At 57.0% G+C, this 22,456-nt stretch overlaps 7 protein-coding genes across 7 annotated transcripts; 4 read left to right on the forward strand and 3 right to left on the reverse strand.

The window, feature by feature from the left end:
- Positions 1–395: 395 nt before the first annotated feature.
- VDAG_07739 (aquaporin-3) lies at positions 396–1,525 on the forward strand (the record flags this gene model as incomplete). The annotated part of the gene is made up of 3 exons (XM_009656644.1): positions 396–628; positions 735–1,275; positions 1,352–1,525. 3 exons carry the CDS (start codon positions 396–398, stop codon positions 1,523–1,525), a joined length of 948 nt encoding a protein of 315 aa, XP_009654939.1.
- Positions 1,526–4,030: 2,505 nt separating this feature from the next.
- On the forward strand, positions 4,031–6,257 carry VDAG_07740 (glycerol-3-phosphate dehydrogenase; the record flags this gene model as incomplete). The annotated part of the gene is made up of 2 exons (XM_009656645.1): positions 4,031–5,267; positions 5,413–6,257. 2 exons carry the CDS (start codon positions 4,031–4,033, stop codon positions 6,255–6,257), a joined length of 2,082 nt encoding a protein of 693 aa, XP_009654940.1.
- A 545-nt stretch (positions 6,258–6,802) lies between these two features.
- Positions 6,803–8,781, reverse strand: VDAG_07741 (bilirubin oxidase; the record flags this gene model as incomplete). Its single annotated transcript, XM_009656646.1, has 4 exons — positions 6,803–7,990; positions 8,045–8,287; positions 8,345–8,579; positions 8,639–8,781. The coding sequence occupies 4 exons, from the start codon at positions 8,779–8,781 to the stop codon at positions 6,803–6,805; spliced, it is 1,809 nt and encodes a 602-aa protein (XP_009654941.1).
- A 3,008-nt stretch (positions 8,782–11,789) lies between these two features.
- Positions 11,790–13,603, forward strand: VDAG_07742 (uncharacterized protein; the record flags this gene model as incomplete). Its single annotated transcript, XM_009656647.1, has 4 exons — positions 11,790–11,896; positions 11,982–12,473; positions 12,534–12,747; positions 12,797–13,603. The coding sequence occupies 4 exons, from the start codon at positions 11,790–11,792 to the stop codon at positions 13,601–13,603; spliced, it is 1,620 nt and encodes a 539-aa protein (XP_009654942.1).
- A 308-nt stretch (positions 13,604–13,911) lies between these two features.
- VDAG_07743 (steroid 5 alpha-reductase) lies at positions 13,912–14,935 on the reverse strand (the record flags this gene model as incomplete). Its single annotated transcript, XM_009656648.1, has 3 exons — positions 13,912–14,508; positions 14,583–14,786; positions 14,852–14,935. The coding sequence occupies 3 exons, from the start codon at positions 14,933–14,935 to the stop codon at positions 13,912–13,914; spliced, it is 885 nt and encodes a 294-aa protein (XP_009654943.1).
- A 1,132-nt stretch (positions 14,936–16,067) lies between these two features.
- On the forward strand, positions 16,068–19,062 carry VDAG_07744 (DUF455 domain-containing protein; the record flags this gene model as incomplete). Its single annotated transcript, XM_009656649.1, has 1 exon — positions 16,068–19,062. The coding sequence occupies one exon, from the start codon at positions 16,068–16,070 to the stop codon at positions 18,867–18,869; it is 2,802 nt and encodes a 933-aa protein (XP_009654944.1). The 3' UTR covers positions 18,870–19,062.
- Positions 19,063–19,199: 137 nt separating this feature from the next.
- On the reverse strand, positions 19,200–20,599 carry VDAG_07745 (leucyl aminopeptidase; the record flags this gene model as incomplete). The annotated part of the gene is made up of 5 exons (XM_009656650.1): positions 19,200–19,374; positions 19,433–19,530; positions 19,588–19,812; positions 19,889–20,290; positions 20,345–20,599. The coding sequence occupies 5 exons, from the start codon at positions 20,597–20,599 to the stop codon at positions 19,200–19,202; spliced, it is 1,155 nt and encodes a 384-aa protein (XP_009654945.1).
- Positions 20,600–22,456: the final 1,857 nt, after the last annotated feature.

The raw sequence follows: 22,456 nt of genomic DNA on the forward strand, positions 1-22,456 counted from the left end.
CTTTCCCCAAGTCTGTCCCCAATCTCGCACCACGGCCCCTTCTGCCCTTTGCCCCTCTCCGGTGTCCCCGTCCGTGACATCCAACCCGACGGATTGGGCAGACGACCCCGCCCCGCGGGGGGAGATCTTGAGTGACAGGACATAAGAGTGCCCCGTCCCCATGGAGTTGAGAGTTTGGAGACAGCCCCTTGCCACCCATCCCTCTCCTTCATCTCATCTCAGCCTCCCCTCCTTCTCCCTTTCCCCGTACCCCGCGTCGACATTTTGTCGTTTGCTTGTCTCGACTCTCTTCGTCATCTCGCCGCGAGACATCCGAACTAATGTCCCTGGTCGTGTCACAAGATTCCCAGTCCGAGTCGTCGATCGACAAGTCAACTTATCACCGGAAACCCGAAATGGGTGCCGACGCCCACACCGAGCACGCCGGAGCCAGCTCCGAGCCCTCCGTCACCCACGAGGAGCACAGGAATGAGCTGTGGTGGAGCAAGGTCCGCGAGTATGGCCAGGAGTTCTTCTCTGAGTTTTTCGGCACCATGGTCCTGATCCTCTTCGGTGATGGTGTCGTGGCCCAGGTTGTCCTCTCCAACGGCACCAAGGGCGACTACCAGAGCATCTCTTGGGGATGGGGGTAAGTCTCGCTTCCTTCGGGACGTCCTTCATTGCCTGCCACTGGGCAGCAAGGGAAGGCTTATGATGACATGTGAGAAACCGTACTGACTGACCTTCTTGTGTAGATTGGGTGTCATGCTCGGCATCTACGTTGCTGGCAAGACCGGCGGCCATCTCAACCCTGCCGTCACTCTCTCCAACTGCATCTACCGTGGCCACCCCTGGCGCAAGTTTCCCGTCTATGCCCTCGCCCAGATTCTCGGTGCCATGGCCGGTGCCTTCATCGTGTACGGCAACTACCGCTTCGCTATTGACCAGTTCGAGGGCGGCAGCGGCATCCGCACCGTCGGTCTCGAGACCTCCACCGCCGGCATTTTCTGCACATACCCAGCCGATTTCATGGACACCACGGCCCAGTGGTGGTCCGAGTTCCTGTCGAGTGCGATTCTCCAGTTCATCGTGTACGCCCTGATCGACAAGGACAGCATGGCGGCTGGACCCCTCTTCCCTCTGGCCATGTTCTTCGTCATCTTCGGCATTGGCGCGTGCTTTGGCTGGCAGACCGGCTATGCCATTAACCTCGCCCGTGACTTTGGCCCTCGTCTCGTGTCGTACATTCTCGGGTACGGCCACGAGGTCTGGTCCGCTGGTAACTACTACTTCTGGGTACGTCTTTTGTCGTCGTCGTCGTCGTCGTCGTTTGTCGCAAGTAAGAGTTGAACTCGAAGCTGACTGGTTGTAGATCCCCATGGTCGCGCCCTTCTTTGGCTGTGCCTTTGGTGGCTTCTTGTACGATGTCTTCATCTACACCGGCGAGAGCCCCATCAACACCCCTTACATGGGCCTTCAGCGCTTCTTCAAGCCTAAGCGCAGCGTGTGGTCCAACACGTACAAGTCATTCGAGTCCCAGGTCTAAAAGCCGTTGTGCTTGCCTGGCCCCAAGTCTTTTGCGGAGGCTTGAGGAATGACACCCGATCGGAAGTGGCCTTGCCTAGCTTCAGATACGGGAGTGAAAGCCAAAAACAGTAAAATCAAAAAAGGACAAAAAAAAAAGTACCAGCACTAGGTGTTACCGTTGTTGCTCCCAAAGGGGAGTGATCAGGCTGCAAGGAGTTTGATGGCGCAGCCTGCACTTGTTGTTTCTTCTTTTTCTTCTTCTTCAGCGTCAACAGTGCGTTTGCAAGAGCTCAGCTGGAGCGTCGCTTGAGGATGACTACATACGAGGAGGGTGGGCTATCTCAATCTTATAAGTAGCGAGTCTCTTTGCGCAATGAAGCAACCAATATCCAATTACCCTGACAACCTTAATTGTTCCGCCTCGCTGGCATGGCGCCTCGACATTGGGCAGCAGTGTGAGGGCGGAAAAGTGAGGCGGGTTAATGCCTTGAGCGTTTTCCACCAGTCAAAAAGCGCCAACGCATGCCACTGGAGCCCAGAGAGGCTTTGGGATCCTAGGTTCAAGCAGCCAGACCCTGTCAGGGCCGCCATCCAGCGACGATGGTACGGGCAGCCAGGGGGGCCAGGACACCCAAAACCCCTCAACCAACGCCTGATTGTGGTTCCCTGAACGATGACTGGTCCCTGAAAGTCAGCTAGACAAAATAGCTACCCTTGCCTCTAGCCCTCGGAAACGGCAGGACAGGGCGGAAAGCTGGTCCCTGGCAATAACGTCGTCCCAGCTCTTTCGAGGTAAGGCGAGTTTGTCTCGCTTCGCATGATGAGGCGTCCCGAGCATGCACGCAAGTAAGCATGACAGTCATGGCTCCTGACGAGAGAGTTTCGGCTCAGACTCTGGACCCTGGACCGCCACACCGGGCAGTTTTCCGGACAACGCCCGCGTCGGACCGGTCATTCGACCGAATGTGTCCTTGCGCGGGTGCAGTCGCGGACTCGCCGAGAATCCCAACGCGCGCTTTCGTCTTTTCGAGACCTTCGAAGAGGCCTGGAGAGCTTGGAAGCAGAGAAATAGTGGCGGGTTGGCGCATTCATATCTGTTTTCCGAGGCGATGTCCATATCACACAAAGAGGGAGAGAGAGGGACCCTCATCCAGCGGCATCATCGCGGCGTGTTACTCCATCATGCCAGGGGGTGAAGCAGAGTCACAGACGGCGAAGAATTCTGTGAGCGATAAGGAGGACACTTGGCAAAGGCCCGTCTCGGTGTTGATGGCACGAGAAGCAGTGTCGAGAGTGGACTCTGTTGTGGGCTTCGAGGTGGAGCTGGCGATAGGCGTGTTGCGTGCTGCCCTCTGGGTCCGGCATATCCACGAGAGGGTATCCACAAGCAAACTTTTTGCTTTCCATGCTGGCTGGAGCTGGCCTGCTGGCTTGCTGGCTTGTCAGCTGCTGGTGTTTGTGGTGTGGTGCGTGGTGCGTGGCTGTGATGCTCGCCAGAGTCAGGTGACAACGCCCCCCTGTGATTGCAAACGGAGGGACGCCCGGCACGTTCGGACGGTGCGAGCTAGGGTGTAATAAAACCCGGCTAGTGGCAAGCATCCAGATTCCGCGAGTGGCTGGTGCGAACGATACGTACGTACCTGCCAAGACTTGACGTGCTAGGGAGGGAAAGAGAACCCCGAATCGTACCGAGACATCATCTCGGGAAGGAAATACCGACTTGAACCCGAGATGTTCGGGCAGGCGCGACCGAGGTGCAGCTTCCCCCAATTCCGGTACTTGAGCCTCTCCAATGTGACGTGGGGATTTCGCAGGCTGAACTCCAGAATCGCCAGCTTGGAGATGTAGCTTCACGCCTATTCCGATGTACATGGTAGCTCTCTAGCTCTCAACTGGGACGCCCCGAACCCTCCATCCACCCCGCGCTCCGTGACCCACGATATGATGTCAGAAGAAGGGATGCCTCTGGTCTGATCTGACACTTTTGGCTATCCGGGCGCCCCCCCTATCGGCCATCGGGCATGGGGTCTCCGTCGTCTGGCGCCTGGCTTCGACCCGGTCGCCTCATCAGACAGCGAGCATCGGCCAGAGCTCCCACGTACACAACGTGGGGGAACGAGCTGCTGCTGAGTGACTGACTGAGCTTTCTTCTGGGACGGAGGAATTTTTGCTCTCGCCGCGTTCCATTTCATCACCTTTCCCCCCCATTCACCATCTCCGGGCGCGTCTTACCACCCCCAGTCACCAGAATCCCACGAATGGACGTTCATCTCGGCCGCGGCATCACCCTTTTTTGAGACTTGACTTCTCGTGTCTGCCGGTTCTCCGTTCCTACATCTACTCGACACTCCTCTTTCCTGCCTCCTCCCTCCTCCCTCCTCGTCCCGCTCCTCCACAACTTGTGCCCATCTCAGAACGGCTCTCACAGCTCACCCACGCTGTCGACGTCCAGAACGACAGCTACCCCTGCCAGGCCGATCTCGCTTTCTGGCCTGCCCTCTTTGCGCGCCTCACAACTGACATCATGTCGCGCTTCGCGGGGCTGAGGAAGCCGCTCGGCGTCGCGGCCGTCGCCGCTGTGGCCACCACTGGTGGTGCCATTGCCTTCTCGAGCTTCTCTCACAAGACCAACTTCGACACGCCCGCCGTTGAGCTCAAGAGGGACGCCAAGGGCGTCATTGTTCCGCCCCAATTCCCTTCGCTCAAGAGCCGCGCCGACCAGCTCGCCGACCTCCGCCGTCACAGCTCCGATTCCGAAGAGTATGACCTGCTCATTATTGGTGGTGGAGCGACTGGTACCGGCATCGCTCTCGATGCCGCGACTCGTGGTCTCAAGGTCGCTCTCGTTGAGCGTGACGACTTTAGCAGCGGCACCAGCAGCAAGAGCACCAAGCTCGTGCACGGCGGCGTGCGCTACCTCGAGAAGGCCTTTTGGAACCTCGATTACCCCCAGCTGCAGCTCGTCATGGAGGCCCTGCGTGAGCGCAAGACCTTCCTCGAGATTGCCCCTCACCTGTCTGTCTCCTTGCCCATCCTGCTGCCTCTGCAGAGGTGGTGGCAGGCGCCTTACTTCTGGGCCGGCACCAAGGCCTACGATCTTCTCGCCGGTTCTCAGGGCCTGGAGAGCTCCTACTACCTGTCCAAGAGCAAGGCGCTCGAGGCCTTCCCTCTGCTGAAGAAGGATACGCTCAAGGGCGCCCTCGTCTACTACGACGGCCAGCACAACGACTCCCGCATGAACGTCTCCATCGCCATGACCGCTGCCATGTACGGCGTCACCATGGTCAACCACGCCGAGGTGACCCAGCTCGAAAAGGACGCCGAGGGCAAGATTCGCGGCGCTCGCGTTCGCGATGTCATTTCTTCTGTCAATGGCGACGCCGAGGGCGCTCGCGAGTTCACGGTCCGTGCCAAGGGTGTCATCAACGCTACCGGACCCTTCACCGACGCCATTGAGCGCATGGACGATCCCTCCCGCAAGGCCCTCGTCGCGCCCAGTTCCGGTGCCCACATCATGCTGCCCGCTCACCTCAGCCCGAAGGGTATGGGAATTCTCGATGCTGCTACTTCTGACGGTCGCGTTGTCTTTGTCCTCCCCTGGCAGGGCCTCACGGTCGCCGGTACCACCGACAACCCCTGCGCTGTTGAGCGCGAGCCGGTCGCCCAGCAGGATGAGGTCGATTTCATCCTGAAGGAGGTCAGCAAGCTCCTGACGCCCGGAACCAACCTTACTCGCTCCGACATTCTCGCTACCTGGTCTGGTAAGTGTACACACCGTGACATGCCCCCACTTTCTTGCCCGTTTCGACGATTCGACGAAAAACCGGAAATCTCACTCGGAAAATTGGGGTTTTGAGATTAGAAAAAGCGGCCTGCGACAGACCATGAGCTAATTGATCATCACAGGCATCCGCCCTCTCGTCAAGGACCCCAACGCCAAGAACACTGAATCGCTCGTCCGCAGCCACCTCGTCACCGTCTCCGATTCTGGTCTCCTCACCTGCGCTGGTGGCAAGTGGACCACCTACCGCCAAATGGCCGAGGACGCCGTCGACGAGGCCATCAACACTTTTAAGCTCAGCCCCCAGACCATTTCCATGCCCGATATCAGCGGAGCCGGTGACGGCCAATTCAAGTGGACCACCTCTACCGCCTGCACGACCCGCCAGATCCGTCTTGCTGGTGCTCATGGCTTCTCCAACAAGCTTCCTGCCCAGCTGTCTGAAGCGTACGGCTTCGATGCTGACGTCGCTCACCATCTTGCCACCAACTACGGTGATCGCGCTTGGGACGTTGCCGCTGCCGAGTTTGGTTCCTCTGGACCCGCCCGCCCCGCCAACCGCCTTGCCGCTGCGTACCCCTTCATCGACGGCGAGATTCGCTACGGCATCCGCCAGGAGGCTGCGCAGACTGCCTCCGACATCATCGCCCGCCGCACTCGTCTCGCCTTCCTCGACGTCAATGCCGCTCTCGGCTCTCTTCCCAAGGTCATTGACGTCATGGCCGACGAGCTCCAGTGGTCCGACGCTCGCAAGAAGCACGAGTGGACCGAGTCGGTGCACTTCCTCAAGTCCATGGGTCTGTCCAGTGATAAGCTCAGCATCACTCGTGAGGAGGTGGTCAAGGGCCTTCACAACAAGGTCACTTCGGAGGAGAAGCACGCGCCCAGCTCAGTTCGCGCCGGTAGCGCTCTCCAAGAGCTGAGCACCGGCACCGTGCTGGCTAAGAAGGAGACCTCAAACCAGCTGTGAGCAGCTGCAGACAAATGTGACTGAAGACGCAAGGGAAAGCATGTGTACGAGAAAGAGAGTTGAGGGGCAGCGCCCATACACACGACGCTGGAAGACTGTAAAAAGCTGGCTCGTTGTTTGAGATACCTTTTTTTGGCGTTTGGATAGGGCGGGTTGCATACTTTGGCTTGCAGCCAACTGCGTGGTGCAGTTTATTTAGACGTCGACCCGCTTCGGGGTAATGAATTTTTTTCCCCTTTCGCTGTCATGACTTTGCTTGTTTCGTGGATGTCTACGTAGATAGGCGGTTGCAGGTTTGTGAACCAAGAGAGTGTGTGATTACTATTCTAAAAATGGAGGACTACTAAGCCAAACGCCAAACTCCACCCCCTGTAGTGTTGGAGGAACGTATCGTGGTTGGCACGAGGGCCGATGGCGTGATATGGCATTTCGTGAAGCCGGATACAAGTACACCCCCAGAACGCCTCGAAACAATAACATTAGATTATGGGTTGGTTATTTTCGTCTCCAACACGTCCGTCGTTCGATCAGACCAGGTCGCGTGCTCACGCTTCAGGGACGTTAGTGCGCTTGGGCAGCTCACGCGCATGCACGCGCATGTCCCGGGCCTTCTTCGTGGTGGTGGCCTTGGCCGCAGTCGACGTTTTAACCGTCGTCGTGGCCACGGCGTTGCCCTTGGTGGCCCAGTATGCCGAGAGCCAGCCATCGACGTCGCCGTGGTGGTTGTAGGGCTCGAGCTTGGCCAGCTGCTCGACGCGGTCCTTGACGGAGAGGTACGTCGAGCCGCTCGCCATGTCCTTGCGGGCTCGGTAGTCGGCCTCCATGGGGTCGGCAAAGGCCGTCTCGGGGTAGCCGAGGTCCTCGAGCACGCTGACGTTGAAGGCGGCCATCATCTCATGGTCCTCGTGGATCAGGTTGTGGCAGTGAAACATGTAGACGCCGGGCCAGGGGGCGTAGTGGGCCTCCACCGTCACGGTCTCGCCGGGGCCGAGCCAGACAACGTCCTTGAGACCCTCGGCCTCGTAGTTGTACACCTTTTGCCGCTTGCCGCCGGTGCGCTTGAGGACCCGGAAGTCGACGAGGTGAATGTGGATCGGGTGGCTCCAGCCGCCGGACGAGTTCTCGAGCTCCCAGACCTCGACGAGGCCACGCTTGGGCCTGGCGAGCACGCGGTTCTTGACGTCGGCAAAGGTTACGCCGTTGATGCGCCAGTCGCTGCCCTGGCGATGGAAGAGGAAGTGGTGGTCGACGCCCTGCTTGTGCGGGGGGAAGTCGACCTTGCGCAGCGCCGTGGGAACGCTGGACGAGTCGGCGGGACCGCTGCCGGCAACGACGAAGCGCATCACCTTGTCCGTGTGCAGGAAGTCCTTGTCGGGGGCGAAATCCTTGGTGTTGCGGAGCGTCACGTTCTGGCCCTTGAAGTTGGTAAAGTCAAAGACGACCTCGTACCGCTCGGCCATGGAGATGTAGAGGTCCTTGGCGTTTTGGGGGCTCGTCAGCAGGCCCGTGTCTGAGGCGATGACCTGGAAGTCGAGCTTCGTGCCCGGCTTCTTGCTGGACTCGAAGTAGAGGAAGAACGTGCGCGAGATGGCCGCGTTGAGGAAGCGGAGGCGGTACTTGCGCGGCTCGACCTTGAAGTACGGCCACGGCTGACCATTGACGTGAATGACGTCGCCATAGAGGCTGTCGTCTACATTCGCCGGCGAAAACAGGCTGCCGTCCGAGTTGTATTGCTATGCCATGTCAGTGACTGGGATAGTGTGGCAGCATTGGAAGATCAGACGTACCTTGGCCGACAGGATCATGGGAATGTCGTACTTGCCGTAGCCGCTGGGCAAGCCGAGGGCATCTTCTGCGGCGTCATGAACCAGGTAGGCACCTGCCTGGCCAAAGTACGCATTCTCAGCCGTGTGATCGATGGCATGATCATGGTACCACATCATGCGGCCGTTCTGGCAGTTGGGGTAGTAGTAGTCCTTGTACTCGCCAGGCTCCGTGGTATCTTCAGCCCAACCATCAAAGGGAGTGCGCTGAACAGAGTCAGTATGGTAGTCCGCCAGCACAAGTGCCGGTCAGTGTTGACGTACAGAGTAAGACCCGTGAAGATGAACAGAGTTGGCTATCTTGGCGTGGTTGATGAAGCGGACGACCGACTCGCCATCGCGCTCCTCTAGAAACGTTGGCCCTGGCGATATACCGTCGTAACCGACAAGCTTGGTGGGCTTCTTATTAGGATACACCTGAGAGGTGAACTCCTTGATCTCAACCTCATAATACTTGACCTTTTGCTTGGTGACAGGGTTGAGGATGGTTTGGCTTGGCCTGTGACATTATGAGTGCCGTGAACGAGTACAAAGGATACGGCTTGCAGAGGGACGTACCATTTCTCCTGCTTCACAGGAGGGATGGGAAGGGGGAATTGGTAGAGCCACTTGTACTCAGGACTGAGCCAGTCCTTGGCTACTGACTCGGAGGCCAGAGAGAGAAAGACCACAAAGGTCTGGCGCAGCGAAAGCTGAACCATTGTGAACAAAAGAGGCAGAAGACAGAGAAGCGACCAGTGCGGCGGCTGCAAGCCACAGGGCTTAGAGGATGTTCCGAGAGGAAAGGTTAGGCCAGACTCAAGGAACTTGGAGAGATGGGGGGATCCGGCGTGGCAGTTGAGGGCTTGGGGGGGCTGAGGTCAGGAGGCTGTTTGAGCAAATATCAATGTCAAGACACGAGATCCTATGGGGGTATTTGAACATCTCATTGACCCAGTCCATCTTGAGCACGATGAGGAAATTTGGCCACGGGAAGTCCGCATCTCAGCCTGCCGCCCCCTATCCGATGAATCGACCCATCACCGGCTCCAACATGGCCCAGACACATCCTCGGATAGGTGACTCAAGCTTTTGATTTTCTCAGCTCGCTCGATAGACCGTTCATAATAAGCTCACGCGAGCGGTGAACGCCCTTTGAAGCGAGGGAACAGTCCAGACCAGCTCCCCATCGTACAAGGCTCCTGTCATAACTGAGACAAGACAGGCCTGCAACCCAACGACGTGCAGATTTGACGGCGTCCGACATGTCGGCCCCGCGGCCGGGCCAGGTAGGCGAGATGGCGGCCCAGCAGATGATGGAGGCTGACACTAGACCAGGTAGGGCTTGTATCCATTCGACTAGAGGACAAGGTATGGGGGTTGATGGGGGCCATGGGGCGTTAGGCGGCGGCGAGGCGTGAGAGTGAGAGGCTGACTGTAGGGGTGTTGGGCTGAGAGCCATGGAATAAAGAGCCAACATGGCCTGATGCTCCAAGCTTCGACTCTACCTATGGCCGTTCACGAGGCCAAAGCTCATGCTTTGCCCTTGGTGTGCCTGAATCCCATGTTGCCGGGCCCTCGGCGGCTTCAACCGTAAGACAAGCCAACGGTTCTGAGCCCCGACGACCAGATGGCGGGGAGGAGAATCTCTTTGTTCGAGCCCTACTACGGCTATCTAGTTTCGACACGTGTGGCCAAGAGGCCAAGAGGCCAAGAATCCGGGGCAGCAGTTGGGGCAAGATCCGGGGAGCTGGAATCGCCATCTAGCCGAGATTACTCACGGCTTCACATCTTGCCCTTATTTCGGGAGCTTGACTTTGTTCTTCTTTGCCTAGCTCTAGAGACAATGTCCAGATGCGGTCAGCAACACAAAGAAAGGGTCCAAGTGGCGCGTCATTCAGCCCAACAGCCGCGCCATGCACCCTTTCGATAGTGCGAAGCTTGGGAGGCAACAACGGAATAGGGACTACGCTAGAGTCGCCATTGGTTCATTCTCTGTAGTCAGCAGAGGACTCACTGGTCCAGCCTCGACTTCTCGAGTCACGGGAAGAAGCTCCCCAGAAGATAGACTCGCTGATGAGCGCTTCATTCGGCCTCGCGGTACCCAGCAAGCTGGGGTCATCCATGTTGTCCAGGCCTACCCCTGCCCCTGGAACCCCCTCCCTGTTCCTCTCCCGCTCGTTAGTTTCGGGACACAAACCAATCATTGGCATCATGATCCTTCTCACTGCCGCTGGAGCCCTCCAGCTGGGAGGCTGGCAGGCTGGCAGTCAGTAGTGCAACAGAGGACGAACGGCATACGGGGAGGCGGAGAATCAGTGCCACGGTGATCCTGGTGATGAAGTGTCAGGCAATGTGGTATTTGACGCTGGCGTCTGCGCGAGCCTCCTGCTGGGGCTGTCACTGCAAGACCAACACCAATAAATCGATGCAGCATGTAGACGTATCGCCAAGTCATCAGGCCATCGATGCCGCACTTCTCGAGGGGCTGTTGGCGTCGGGGAGGCGTCAGAAGCGGCCGTGAAGCAATGTGAACGGATGGAAGGGATCAGAAGGCGAGCGCCTGGCCATTGCTTGATCACTGACTTGCTTATTCGGAGGACGCCGATCCCACCACCCGCACTTCTTTTCTCTTGCTCGCCCGACACGTCGGATTGACAACAACCGGCCGCTAGCGAGCGCCTGAAAGCCTCACAGCAGGGGAGGATACGAGAAGCCTCAGCTCGCCTACAATGTCTCGATATAGCATGGAGGCAAACTGGATAGGATCGTGCGTGTGGTATTGTGAGCTGAGATATCCACTGACACGTTTTCCTCCGACAAGCTGCATCCCACAGTTGTCCGTGGTAGCTCGCTCGCTGGGAATGCAACCACATCTTCGGTACGTGATCGCCAGCAGTGACAGAGACAAAATTGCCGACGCCTGACTAGGGCCGCAGTCGCGAATCGAGCACACCCACTACCGAACCAAATACCCCGTAGCCACCTAGTCTAACCGCATTGGAGCACTCGGCAAAGGGTCCTGTCGACAAGGCAGGCCAGAACTGACGACCGGCTTTGCTGAGCCGCCATAAGGGGCAAGGTCCATTCTGGTCCGTACTGCACCTTGTTATCAGGGCTAGGTGATTTACATCCACTTGAACTTAATCTTTATCCCGCGTTCTAGCCGGTCACTCCGCGGGGAGCTTCCGCTCTGTATGAGGTCGACCTGGATCCCGTTTACCAGCAGCACCAGCGTCCATGCGGACTTGATGTGCCTCGTGGAACATGCAAGCCCACGGCCTGTCTAGCGACAATACTCCAAGTTGCTATTCTCGATCCGTATGCCCACCCACGTGAAGTTCAGCCGACCGCTGGTTCTGGACTGAACTAAGGCATCCAGAAACTCGGGCGACGCCCGAGGGTCATCCTGGTCTAGATTCCGGGGGCGCTTCCTACACCTCTATCATATCCCTGTGCATATCTCTCCTGACATGGGCCCCTTGAAACTATCGGCAGCTAACATGAAGCTCACGGGGATGGATATCCTGGTGTTGTGCTGGACTTGCAGCCGTTTTTGTGATGCCCAAAGATATCTTCAAATACCAGCCAAGAATCCCCGAAGATTTGGTTTCGAGAAGAAGCTTCTCTTAGACCATCATCACTTGCTCCTCCATCATCTCATTTACGCCTCGGAATCAAGCTACTTACCAGAAGATACATACTGGTGTCGGCACCAACCAGACCCACCATGGCTTCAGCTCGATTTATCCTGCTGGCCGTTGCAGGCGCAACCTTTTCAGTCCTTGGGGTCAACGCCCAGGACGTCCCTTTTACCTACAACGGCGCCTTCGAAGGGTAGGTCTTCTATCTCTCCTTGAACAAGTCACACAGACTTTCACAAGCCTCCTCTGCCGTTAGTCTTGCTGACGAAAGCCACCAGTGCGACGGCCTCCTCCACAGACTTCAACTCGGGAGGCACCATCCGTGTCAGCGGCCACAGTGTCACAGTGCCCAAGAACCTACAGATTCAGTTCCCAGCCGCGTGGGTTGGCTTCAAGGACTTTGCTGGCGGCAGTGCTGCATTTGATGAGTATGAGGTTGAGGTGACCGGCAACATTGTCGGTGGCACGCCCATTGCTGCGCAGATCTCCATCGCGCAGTACCTCCTCGCCGGCGCCACCGGCTTCGTTGACACTGTCAGCTTTGATGGCCGCATCAAGATCAAGGGCGGACCAACCATTCGCATCAATGATCCCAACGCCGTCTACTCGGCTGGCTACACTGCTCAGCCCTTCTTCACAGCCGATGATGCCAACCCCAGCATCACCGCCTTCTCTGGCTTCCCCATGTGCGTGCCCAGGAAGGCGGACGACCCTCTGTGCCCTCAGAGCAACCGACCGACTCTCACCGGCGGTAGCAAGCAGGGCAACTTGTGAGTTCATCCACGAATTTTCGCCCTATGACTCTCATGTGCTGACACAACCCGATGCAGCCCTGCCCCTGACCCTCTTGTCATGGCTCCAATCGTCCCTGGTGACTATCTCGAATACAGCGGCATTCAGGTAGACGGCGAGATCGTCGTCTACAACATGGTCGTTAGCAACGTGCAGATCACCACCACTGGAGTTCCTACCTACATCCGCATGGAGGATGCTATTATTGGCGTCTTCTCCAGCAACGGCGACCAAGAAACAGCCCAGATCAGGGTAGGCCTCTAGCACCTGTCATCATGGGCTCCTCAACTGACGAGAATAGTTCATCGGAGTCACTTCTGACGGTGCTGCCAATGTCAACCCCATCAAGGTTTATGCCATGGACGTGGATCCCTGCACTGGTAAGATCACGGATCGCGAGGTCGCCGCCACCAGCATGATTGCCGGCTCCGCCCGTAACAAATTTGATTACCGTGTCAAGGCAACGCAAACCCAGGAGTACACGCGCGAGTACCGCATCGTCGCCGGCACAGGCACGCGCAAGACCAAGAACGGCATCCTGGCCGGTCAGTATGTCATGCCCGTGTCGGAGTGGATCCAGGCCGAGGCCACGACGCCGGGCCTCGCTCCGTTCGCCAACAACTACCGTAGCTTCCCGACTCTCACCAAGGGCCTGGGCTACGACGACAAGAACAACCTCTGGGGGCCGCTCAGCCCGTTCCCCCAGTCCGGCGTTACCGTGTCTGATCCGACCAAGTGCCCGCCCCCTGCCACAGAGGAGCCTCCCGCAACCGGTGGCGGCACCACTGGCGGAGGCACCACCGGCGGAGGCACGACTGGTGGCGGCGCGACTACCCCTCCCGCCACCACCAACGATCTAGTTACTATGCCGACCTTCACCTGGATTTCTTCCGGCGGCGGCACTCTGACCATCTCATGCCGGTCGAGCAGCACCGATTCCAAGGTCGCCATGAAGCTGAGCTACATCAACAGGAACGGCGCCACGAACGGCGCCACCATGACTGCTGGCGCCAACGGCGTGTGGAACTTCAACGCGCGGAGCATCAAGCAGCCTACCTCGGTAACCTGCACCAGTGGTCTCGGCGGCAAGGTGACGCGCACAAGCTAAATGATGCCCGCCTGACAGATCCGTGTCAGACCCTGGAGCGCAGGGTATTCATCTCATTGGGCGTTTGGGTTTTTTTCTGGGAGTAAAAGGTTTCATAGGCTAGCGAAATAATACCAGAGCTTTCATAACGGCTTAGGGGTGCTTGGCGTGACGTTTCCGTGAGATGTGACTCTGGGTCGTTTTGATCCACCAGTCTTGGTCATGCAGAACGGTTCAACACTTGACGCAAGCGAGTGAATGTATGCGTGGAGCCCCTCACCACGTCTCGCCCAGGACCGCCAGATTCGGCAGCTGCCATTTAAAGTTGGTCAGTAGAGCCCCGGCAGAACTGCCCACTTCTTGCGAATCTTGTCCTCTCCGAACTGCTCGGCGTACCACTTTCGTCCCTTGATGGCTCTCGGAAGCATGGCAGCCATCTCATTGATGAGGAAAGCCCGCGCTGGCACCGACCAGCCGGAGGCCATCCAGAAACCGAACCACTCGATCCACTCGCAAAGATAGTGAGGGTACAGCATGTACCTGAACAACAGGGTGTTGGGCACACGGTAGTGCTTGTCGACAGTCGGCCTGGCGTCTCCGTTCTGCTGCTTTTCGCGGGCGACGCCTTCCTGTCGCCGCTGCTCCACGCGGCGGATCTCGCGCAGCTCCTCATCGTGAATGTAGTTGCCGACGAGGCCGAAGTAGAAGATGGCGATGCCAGCGACGAACTGCGCGGTGCCGAACGGCGCGAGGGCGGCGGACCACTGCGCCTCAGTGGTCGGCCCGTACGCCGCCAGGTAGGCGCTTATGCAGGTGCCGTTGACGAGCTGGAAGCTCGTGGCGAGCACGGCGACGAGCGGATGGATCGGAGACATGGACGGCTGGATGAAGGGGAAAATCACTGCGCGATAGGAGTAGTGAATGACCTGAGAACGAGAAGAGAGAGAGCGCGCGTCAGCGACAGGCGCGCCTCGGCAGCCAAGGGGGGTTGTGGACGAACAAAAAGACCGGCAAGCACTTTGTTCTGCCACGGAAGGTCCGTGATGCCGGAGAGGCCGGGCAGCGTTCTCATGACATAGAGTAGGATGGAGAAGCCCGGAATCTCCATGAGGAACCACGCAACGCGGCCGGGCAAGTTGATACGGCTTTTGACCGATGTCTTACCCATACCATACCATGAGATGAGGTACTGTAGAGAACCGAGCTGAAGGCGGAAGTCAGTCCATGTTGTAATGAATGCAGAGCATGGCTCTTCATTCTACAACTCACGATTGGGTACGAGATTTGCCAAACGGTCAGAATGGTCTTCCAATTCTCCCTCGTCGGAGGAAGCCAATGCTCAATGAGAGACATGATGATGTACACGCCGTTCAGTATCAGGAAATGGAATTGAACGGGTGTGAAAAGGCTCGATGCGATTGACTCTGAATGAGGGAGGAGGTGACGCCGTAGGAGCCGTCACTGTTGATGTCACCAGCAAAGACACGCACGGTAAGGCGGTCAGTGCCAGGTCCAAGAGTGGGCCTGAGTCGCTTGACGGAGGTTCATTTCGCAAGGAAGCTTATTTGAGGACAAGAGGCCATGTTTGAAGATGGAATGCGCCACTCCATCCAACAAGATTCCATAACAGCGCACCTCGAGTCAATTACACAGCAGTAAGATGTGCTGAGGGTAGGTCTTGACCATGTCGGTGTAGCCCCTCGGTGTAGGCCTCGTTGCCTCTAATCCACCCACGGGTATACCATGCATCCGGAGCTTGACCGCAGTTGGTGCATCACGTGCAGTTAGCTCCTGGCACACTTGTACGTCATGTTGTGGCTGATGCTAGTGTAGAGTGGGCTGGGGCAACGGCGGTCGTTGGAAAGGACGGTTGGTCGGTTAGTGTACATGCAAGACATGGTACTGTCAACGCACCCCCAGACCAGGTATCTTCTCACCAGATCCCCATCTCTTACTGGAGTTGCAACCATTACATGACCTGATTCGTCTCCGATTTGAGAGCGGGGGCTGGAGCGAAGCAGCTTTTCCCACTCAAGTGCTGTATTGACGCTCGAGTCATCCGGAGTAACCATTGCCAGTAAACCTGCTGCCTGGTCAGGCCTGGATGCCCCTCATTTTGGTACGTACAGAACCCACATACTATCGACAGGGTCCCTGCTCCCCACCAGCCTCCAACCCAGTGACATCTGACCCTGGACTGCCAGACCTCAGTCATCTGCGTCCCGCCTCCGCCAGCTTGCTGGCACCGCCACCTCACGGAGTCTGCGTACAGCTTACAGCGTTCGCGTAGCTGGTCCCTTGTCTGACGACAGCCTCGACAGATGCTACCGTTTACTAAAAGAATCTTTGTTGCAACTACATGTTGCCATTCCTCACAACGACTTCGCCCGGATCATTTCCCTCTCAGCCACGACCAAAGATCAAAGGTGACTTGACGCCCAAGCCTGGCAACCCCCCTCATGCCTTAGATGGCAAGGAGGATACCATGGTCCACATGGATATGCTGACTCGTACTGTTATCAGCCTTGCCGCCATGGTCAATCGTAAACCTCTACCTGACAATGCCGCGACGACCTCCCTCAACACCCCCGGCCAGTCCTCAGAAGTGAGCCCACCGTACGAAATACCCTATTCGCTCCGTCCTGGAGGTGCCAATCACCCAGACCAAGCGCCAGCGGACCGTGAAGAGAATGCCTGGGAGGATGCAAACCCACAACTACCATCCATCGTCGAACCCTCCACGCGGCCCCCCGGCATTCCCGAATCCTTGACACCAGGCCACCCACTGTCCACCGAAGTCCAGCCCTCCACATCACCCTCACGATCCGATACGAGTCGATCCGAAACAAATCCATTCAAGCGGCGAGAACTACCACAAACCAGTGCCAGTCATGCAGCTGGCCAATCGTCACAGCCCCTGCCGCTTCCTCCAGCGCCAGCTTTTGCCGACTTGAGCCTGGGCGAAGCGAACACCAATCCATGGCAGCCCGCTTTGGATGAATCAAGCAAGAGTCCACAAGCTGCCGCCTCGACATCGAACAATGCTACTGCCGCGCCCTTACCGCCGCCGTTTCCCGCCGACTTGGGCCAGCCTGCCGAGAGCGGTCCGTGGCAACGCGAGCCTTCTCCCAAGCCTCCGGTGCCACCCATCTCGATGTCTCCCGCGCTGATTTCCATATCTTCCGCCCCCGAGTCTCCAGCTTGGGACGAGGAACCTGAACAGCAGCTGTTGCGGTCGCCCCCTGTCTCCCCGGAAGCTAGCAAAGCGCTTGCCGAGGATCGAAATGTATGGGATGATGGGCTTTCACAGAGCCAGAATGTCAAGGCACCTGTCATGGCCCAGCCGAGTAGCAGTGATGCTGCCATTGACGACTGGAGCCTGATCGATCGCGACACAAGTCTCTCGGCAGACGATACATCCAAGAACAAGACATCCAATCCACCCAACGCCGAAATTAACCAGCACGAGGCACCTGCTCTCCCTCCACGCCGGCCAGCACAGCCAATCCCGCCACGACACTCGCCTCGCCCCGTCGATGGCAAGGCTGAAACGTATCAGATCAAAAACATCAATTGGCACGATCACAAGGCCGGCGCGAACCCGCGCACTTCACCTATTCTCGTGCAAAACGAAAACGGACCATGCCCGCTCGTGGCTCTCGTGAATGCGCTTACCCTCACAACCCCCGCTGAGCTCACCGACACGGCCCTGGTGCAAGTCCTCCGCTCGAGGGAGCAAATCAGCCTCGGACTATTGCTAGATGCTGTGTTTGATGAGCTCATGTCATCGCGACGGACCGAAGAGGGCGGTTCATTGCCTGACGTTGGCGAGCTCTATGCTTTCCTCAAAGGCCTGCATACAGGCATGAACGTCAACCCCCGATTTGTTCCCGATCCAAAGGTGGTCCAGGCTTTTAAGCGTACCTCACTCACTCATCTACACCCCACCGAGCGCAGCGACAGCATGCCGGGCACCTTTGAGGACACAGTCGAGATGTCCTTGTATGCCGCTTTCTCGATCCCACTTATCCATGGTTGGCTGCCAGAAAGCGATGACCCAGTCTGTGAATCATTCGCCCGGCAAGCAGTATCGTACGAAGATACACAAAACATCCTCTTTCGAGAGGAGGAGCTCGAGATGAAGCTTGAGGGGGACGGGTTGACAGAAGATGAACAGCAGCTGTATCAGGACATATTCTCGATCAAGGCGTTTCTTGAGACGTCGGCGACTCAACTCACGTCCTGGGGGCTCGAGGTGATCACAAAGGCCATGAAGCCTGGCATGGTCGCTATCCTGTTTCGAAACGATCATTTCTCCACGCTGTACCGCCACCCACAGACCCTGCAGCTTCTCAGCCTTGTCACAGACGCCGGCTACGCAACCCACGCAGAGGTAGTGTGGGAATCTTTGACCGATGTCAACGGGTTGACCTCCGAATTTCTCTCCGGAGACTTTCGTGTCGTTGGAGGCGCCAGTAATCATCGTGACAGCTTGTCGGCTGGCGGGAACGAGACGCCATGGTACGATACCCCCGGTCCGTCTGGTGCGAGCACGTCTGCTGGCAGTCAAGGCGGGGACTGGACATCGTCACCGGGGCATGGTAGGCAAGGTTCAAATTCGCAGGCTGTCGAAGGAGCCGACACAGAACAGGAGGATCACGACCTGGCGCTCGCCTTACAGCTGCAGGAGGAAGAAAACGAACGTCACCGCTCAGATCAGGCGCGTCGAGACCGGGAGAGGGTGCTGAGCGAACAGTATATCGAGCAACAAGCCCGACAAACGGGACCGGCGAGCAGCACTGGCTCAGGGGTCGGAGCCGGTAGAGGGCTGGGAACCCCCCCAGGTGGCAACCGAGGTCGCGGCGGAGGCAACTCGTCTCTTGTCAGTCCGCGCGGCTCCAGCAACGCGGCCACTTCATCTGGTACACGGCGCCCTAGCGCCGTGGGCCCCTCATCGCCACAGCAAGTCCGGCCACTCGTTCCCCCTGTCGTCCCGCAGCGTAGAGCGCCGGTGTCACGGCCAGTGGACGAAGGTCCCGACGACGCACCGCCGACATATGAGCAGGCCCAGAGTGCGACGCCGTACATGCCACCACCTGGCCACCCAAGTCACCCCGCAAGCAACCAAAGTCTTTCTCAACAGAACAGCAATGTCAGCGCTCAGGGTCAAGGCCCAAACGGACAGCGGCCTATGATGATGGGACAAGGACGAGGCCGGCCCATGCCTCCTGGGGGCGTCGTCTCGAGCCCGAACGGGAGCCGCGAACGAGATTGTGTGCTCATGTGAGGCGGGTTATCTACGAGAAGAGAAGGCTCCAGATTAAGATGTTGCGTTCAACAGATTTCAATACGGGACTTTGGTGCTGGGACAACTGGTCGCTCTGGATGTATGATTTTCATGACGTCAACTCACGACGATGCTCGATAATGGCAAGCTAGCAATACTTCAAGTTAATAATGCATCACTGATTTCCCCATCCCCACAACCACCAACTCCCCATTCGCTTCAAGACACCTTGATGATAGTATGCTCGCCATACGCCCGCTGACCACCAAACACAATACCCACCGACCCATCAACCATTTTTCACTCATGGTTCATTTTTCCATCAACCTCTTACCAGAACGAAGCCTCGACCAGGAAGCCGACGGTCAGCCTGCTGTGCTGCAGGGCGTGGGCGTAGAACCTGGTTTGAGCCGTGTCGGAGGTGGTGTGGATGTAAGGGCTGGAGCTCGTCATGGTATCGGCGCAAACGTATGCCGCAGGGTAGCCGGCAGCACGAGCGGCGGCGCTGTCACTTCCGTTAGCATAACACAAATGTTAGGAACTTGAGGGAGGCTCAATCTCACTGGTCGGAGCATCCGTATCCGCAACGGTCGGTGACGACAGGAAGCGAGGTGTAGACGGGCACCAGGCGCTGCATGTAGGCAGTGAGGCTGGTGTCAACCTGGGACAGCATTAGTATCTCGTTACCAGCTCTGGTATCTAGCCATCCTGAACTCACAAAGTCCTGGTAGACGGCAATGACGTTGTTGTCGGAATAGCCAGTCATGTCCTGGTTGACAACAGCGAGGACATTGACGTTGTTCGCAGCATAGTTGTTGAAAACGTCACGGGCGCCGAGCAGACCACCCTCCTCACCGCCGTAGAAGTGGAACTCGAGGGTGTTGCCCGGGGCGTACTTGGCAACGGCCATGACGCGGAGGGCCTCAAGGATGGTGGCAACGCCCTGAATTTTCACTGTTAATTATACCGCTCTAGAAAAAAAACGAAAGAGAAAAGAAAAAAGGGGAGGGGGCACCCACGGAAGCGTTGTCGTCAGCACCAGGGGCCCGGCCGGTCACACTCTGCGAGTTGATGCTGTCGTAGTGAGCGCACACCACGACCCTGTCTGTGGAGGTACCCGGAATCGTAGCAATGACACTGGGCTGGTTGAAAGAGTGCGTGAACTGTCTGACCGTGATGGCAGTGTTGGACGAGGCGGCCGACCTGACAGCGTTCAGCATGTAGGTTGCGCTGGTCGGCGCGTAGGTGCCCCTGTAGTATCTGTTGAAGATGTTGGCGAGACCAGTGATGGTGCTCTGGATGTTGCTCTGCACCAGCCTGGCGATGATGGGATTCGCTGTCGCCTGTTTACTGGGAGCAGGGTACGCCGTCTGACGCTTGGTCAGAGCACGACGGCGGAGGGTTCCGAGCTCTTCGAGTTCCTTGATTCGTCATGTCAGTCCCCGTGCGACATCTATACGCATGATGAGGCTCACCTGAGTCTCGGTGACGTCCATGAAGTGGACGTGCTTGAGCATGTAGTTCTCAATCTTCTCCTTCTCGGTAACCCAGGTTCCGACATCCTCCTCCGATGTCTTCAAAAGGCGGAGACCGTCAAGCTGGTGCTCATCCAACTCTTCCGTGTTGAGCGAGTCGGCATCGCCAAACTTGTACTCCTTCGTGGCACGGCAGGCCTGAGAGGTTTGCAGCAGGAAGGCGCCGACGGCGAACAGAGTAGAGGCTCGAACCATGATTGCGATGATACCTCGAAGCCGATGGGATGTAAGTAACGAGAGCCCTTCCTCACAATCGAGCTGACGTCTCTTCAGAGCAGTATTTATGCTTGGCGATATCGGCCGCGTCCGTCGCCCCAGGAATCGAGCTTCTTTCGCTCGCATTTGCCGGCATGTCACAGCTGCCTCATCCGTTGCGGGCCGGTTGGCACCTTCCGAGAAGAGATCTAGCTTCGGCAATTGCAACTTCCACTTGTAGTAAGCTCTCCGGGGTAGAGATCATGTCGATCTTATCGGGCCCCATCGGACCCCTCCGTGCTGGACTCTAACAGGCCTTTTGAGGTAAGACAACGCCGATGGTAGTGGCGTGCTGGGCAAATAGCAATGCGTTCCTCTCACTTTCCAGGCTGTGGCTTGTATCAGGAGGTTACTGGTGCCACAGCTTAGACTGAGCCGGCCGGCGGTGATGAATAGCCATCTTGTTGGTGCACGCATGACTCGATGGTACGAACCCCCATTGCCCCAGAACGTTCTTAGTCTCCCCTCACTACGGGAAAAAGCCTCAAGCCTCAGGTTTTTGGGCCTTCACAGCACTTGGACCTGTCTTGCTAGTATTGCAACCATTGCAGTAACTGGATAGGCGATGCAGAATATGACACGATCATGAGAGCTTGTATAGATCCATCCAGCGGGTCTCCATTATAATGCTGGTTCTCCCGATCCAGTGAGCTTGGAGCTCCCGGTTCCCCATTCTACTTGATGCCATTGTCCTGCAACGGGGCGCATCCGCAATGGACCTCGAATGCTTAGCCATCATCTGTTTCTCAAATGCAGTTAGCTACATCCATCACAGACTTCACTCTGGCCCTAGTACTGTGCTCAAATATACAGGTTTCCACGGTCGACAAGTGTATCAAGACAAGCCATCAAGCTTTTTTCCTCTTACATGACCTGGCTGGTATGGGTTTCATACACAAGTTGATTACTTTGCCGATTCGCTGTGCAGATTATTGGCATTGTTTTGACGCGGGACGTCGAGGATGATAATAGGGATTTCCTCTAGAAGAGAGAAGGGAAAGCGCTAAGTGTTCAGAATGAAAGGGTGTCTAGTTCCAGACTTCTACAGCCTCAACTTGACGGAAACGTGCAGCATCCTCATCTTCTTCAACGGAGGTTTGCCACTCAGACAGAGACTGATGTTGTTATAACCGGCGCCAGCTTTGATTCCTACTATATTGGCCTCATCAACCACTCCTGTCAAAGTTCCTGAGCTTTCCCACTCGACAACGTGTTCGGTTCTGTAGTTGTCACACGAAATCGATTTCATTAGGCCTTGGTTGAGGTATCTCGAAGGAAAGACAAAGTGGACGACTTCTCCAATGACGACGAGTAACGATCTCACATGTATGCAAACAGCGGGATGTTAAGCAGCCAAAATGACGACTTAATAAACTGCCACTTCAGAATCAAGGCTTTAGGCCGTGTTCAGAAAGAACCTCCAGATCAACCATATGTTGATACGGTCACGTAGGCGACTCAACATGAAAGCAACGAAAGCTCGAACTTCACAATCAATTCAAATTGAATGATGAAAATACCTGCAGTATCTGAGTTAAAATTGGAGAAAGAGGTCTGAAATGGATCGGTCAGTGATACGTGGAAAGGGCGGGAGGCCGAGCCGTGCTCGCATACTTGTGTGAGTAGCGTGTCATCAAATGTAACTGGACCGAATGTTCCGACCTGACGCACTGGGGAGTGGAATCACTCTCATCTAGAAGTCAACTCTTCGAAGTGCAACACAGAGACCAGCTTCTGGCACTGATTACCGTGTATCACTCACACACATAATATTGAATGAAAAAGATATCAAGAGAC

Source organism: Verticillium dahliae, genomic scaffold (assembly GCF_000150675.1).
Source record: "Verticillium dahliae VdLs.17 supercont1.17 genomic scaffold, whole genome shotgun sequence".
Lineage (NCBI taxonomy): Eukaryota > Fungi > Ascomycota > Sordariomycetes > Glomerellales > Plectosphaerellaceae > Verticillium > Verticillium dahliae.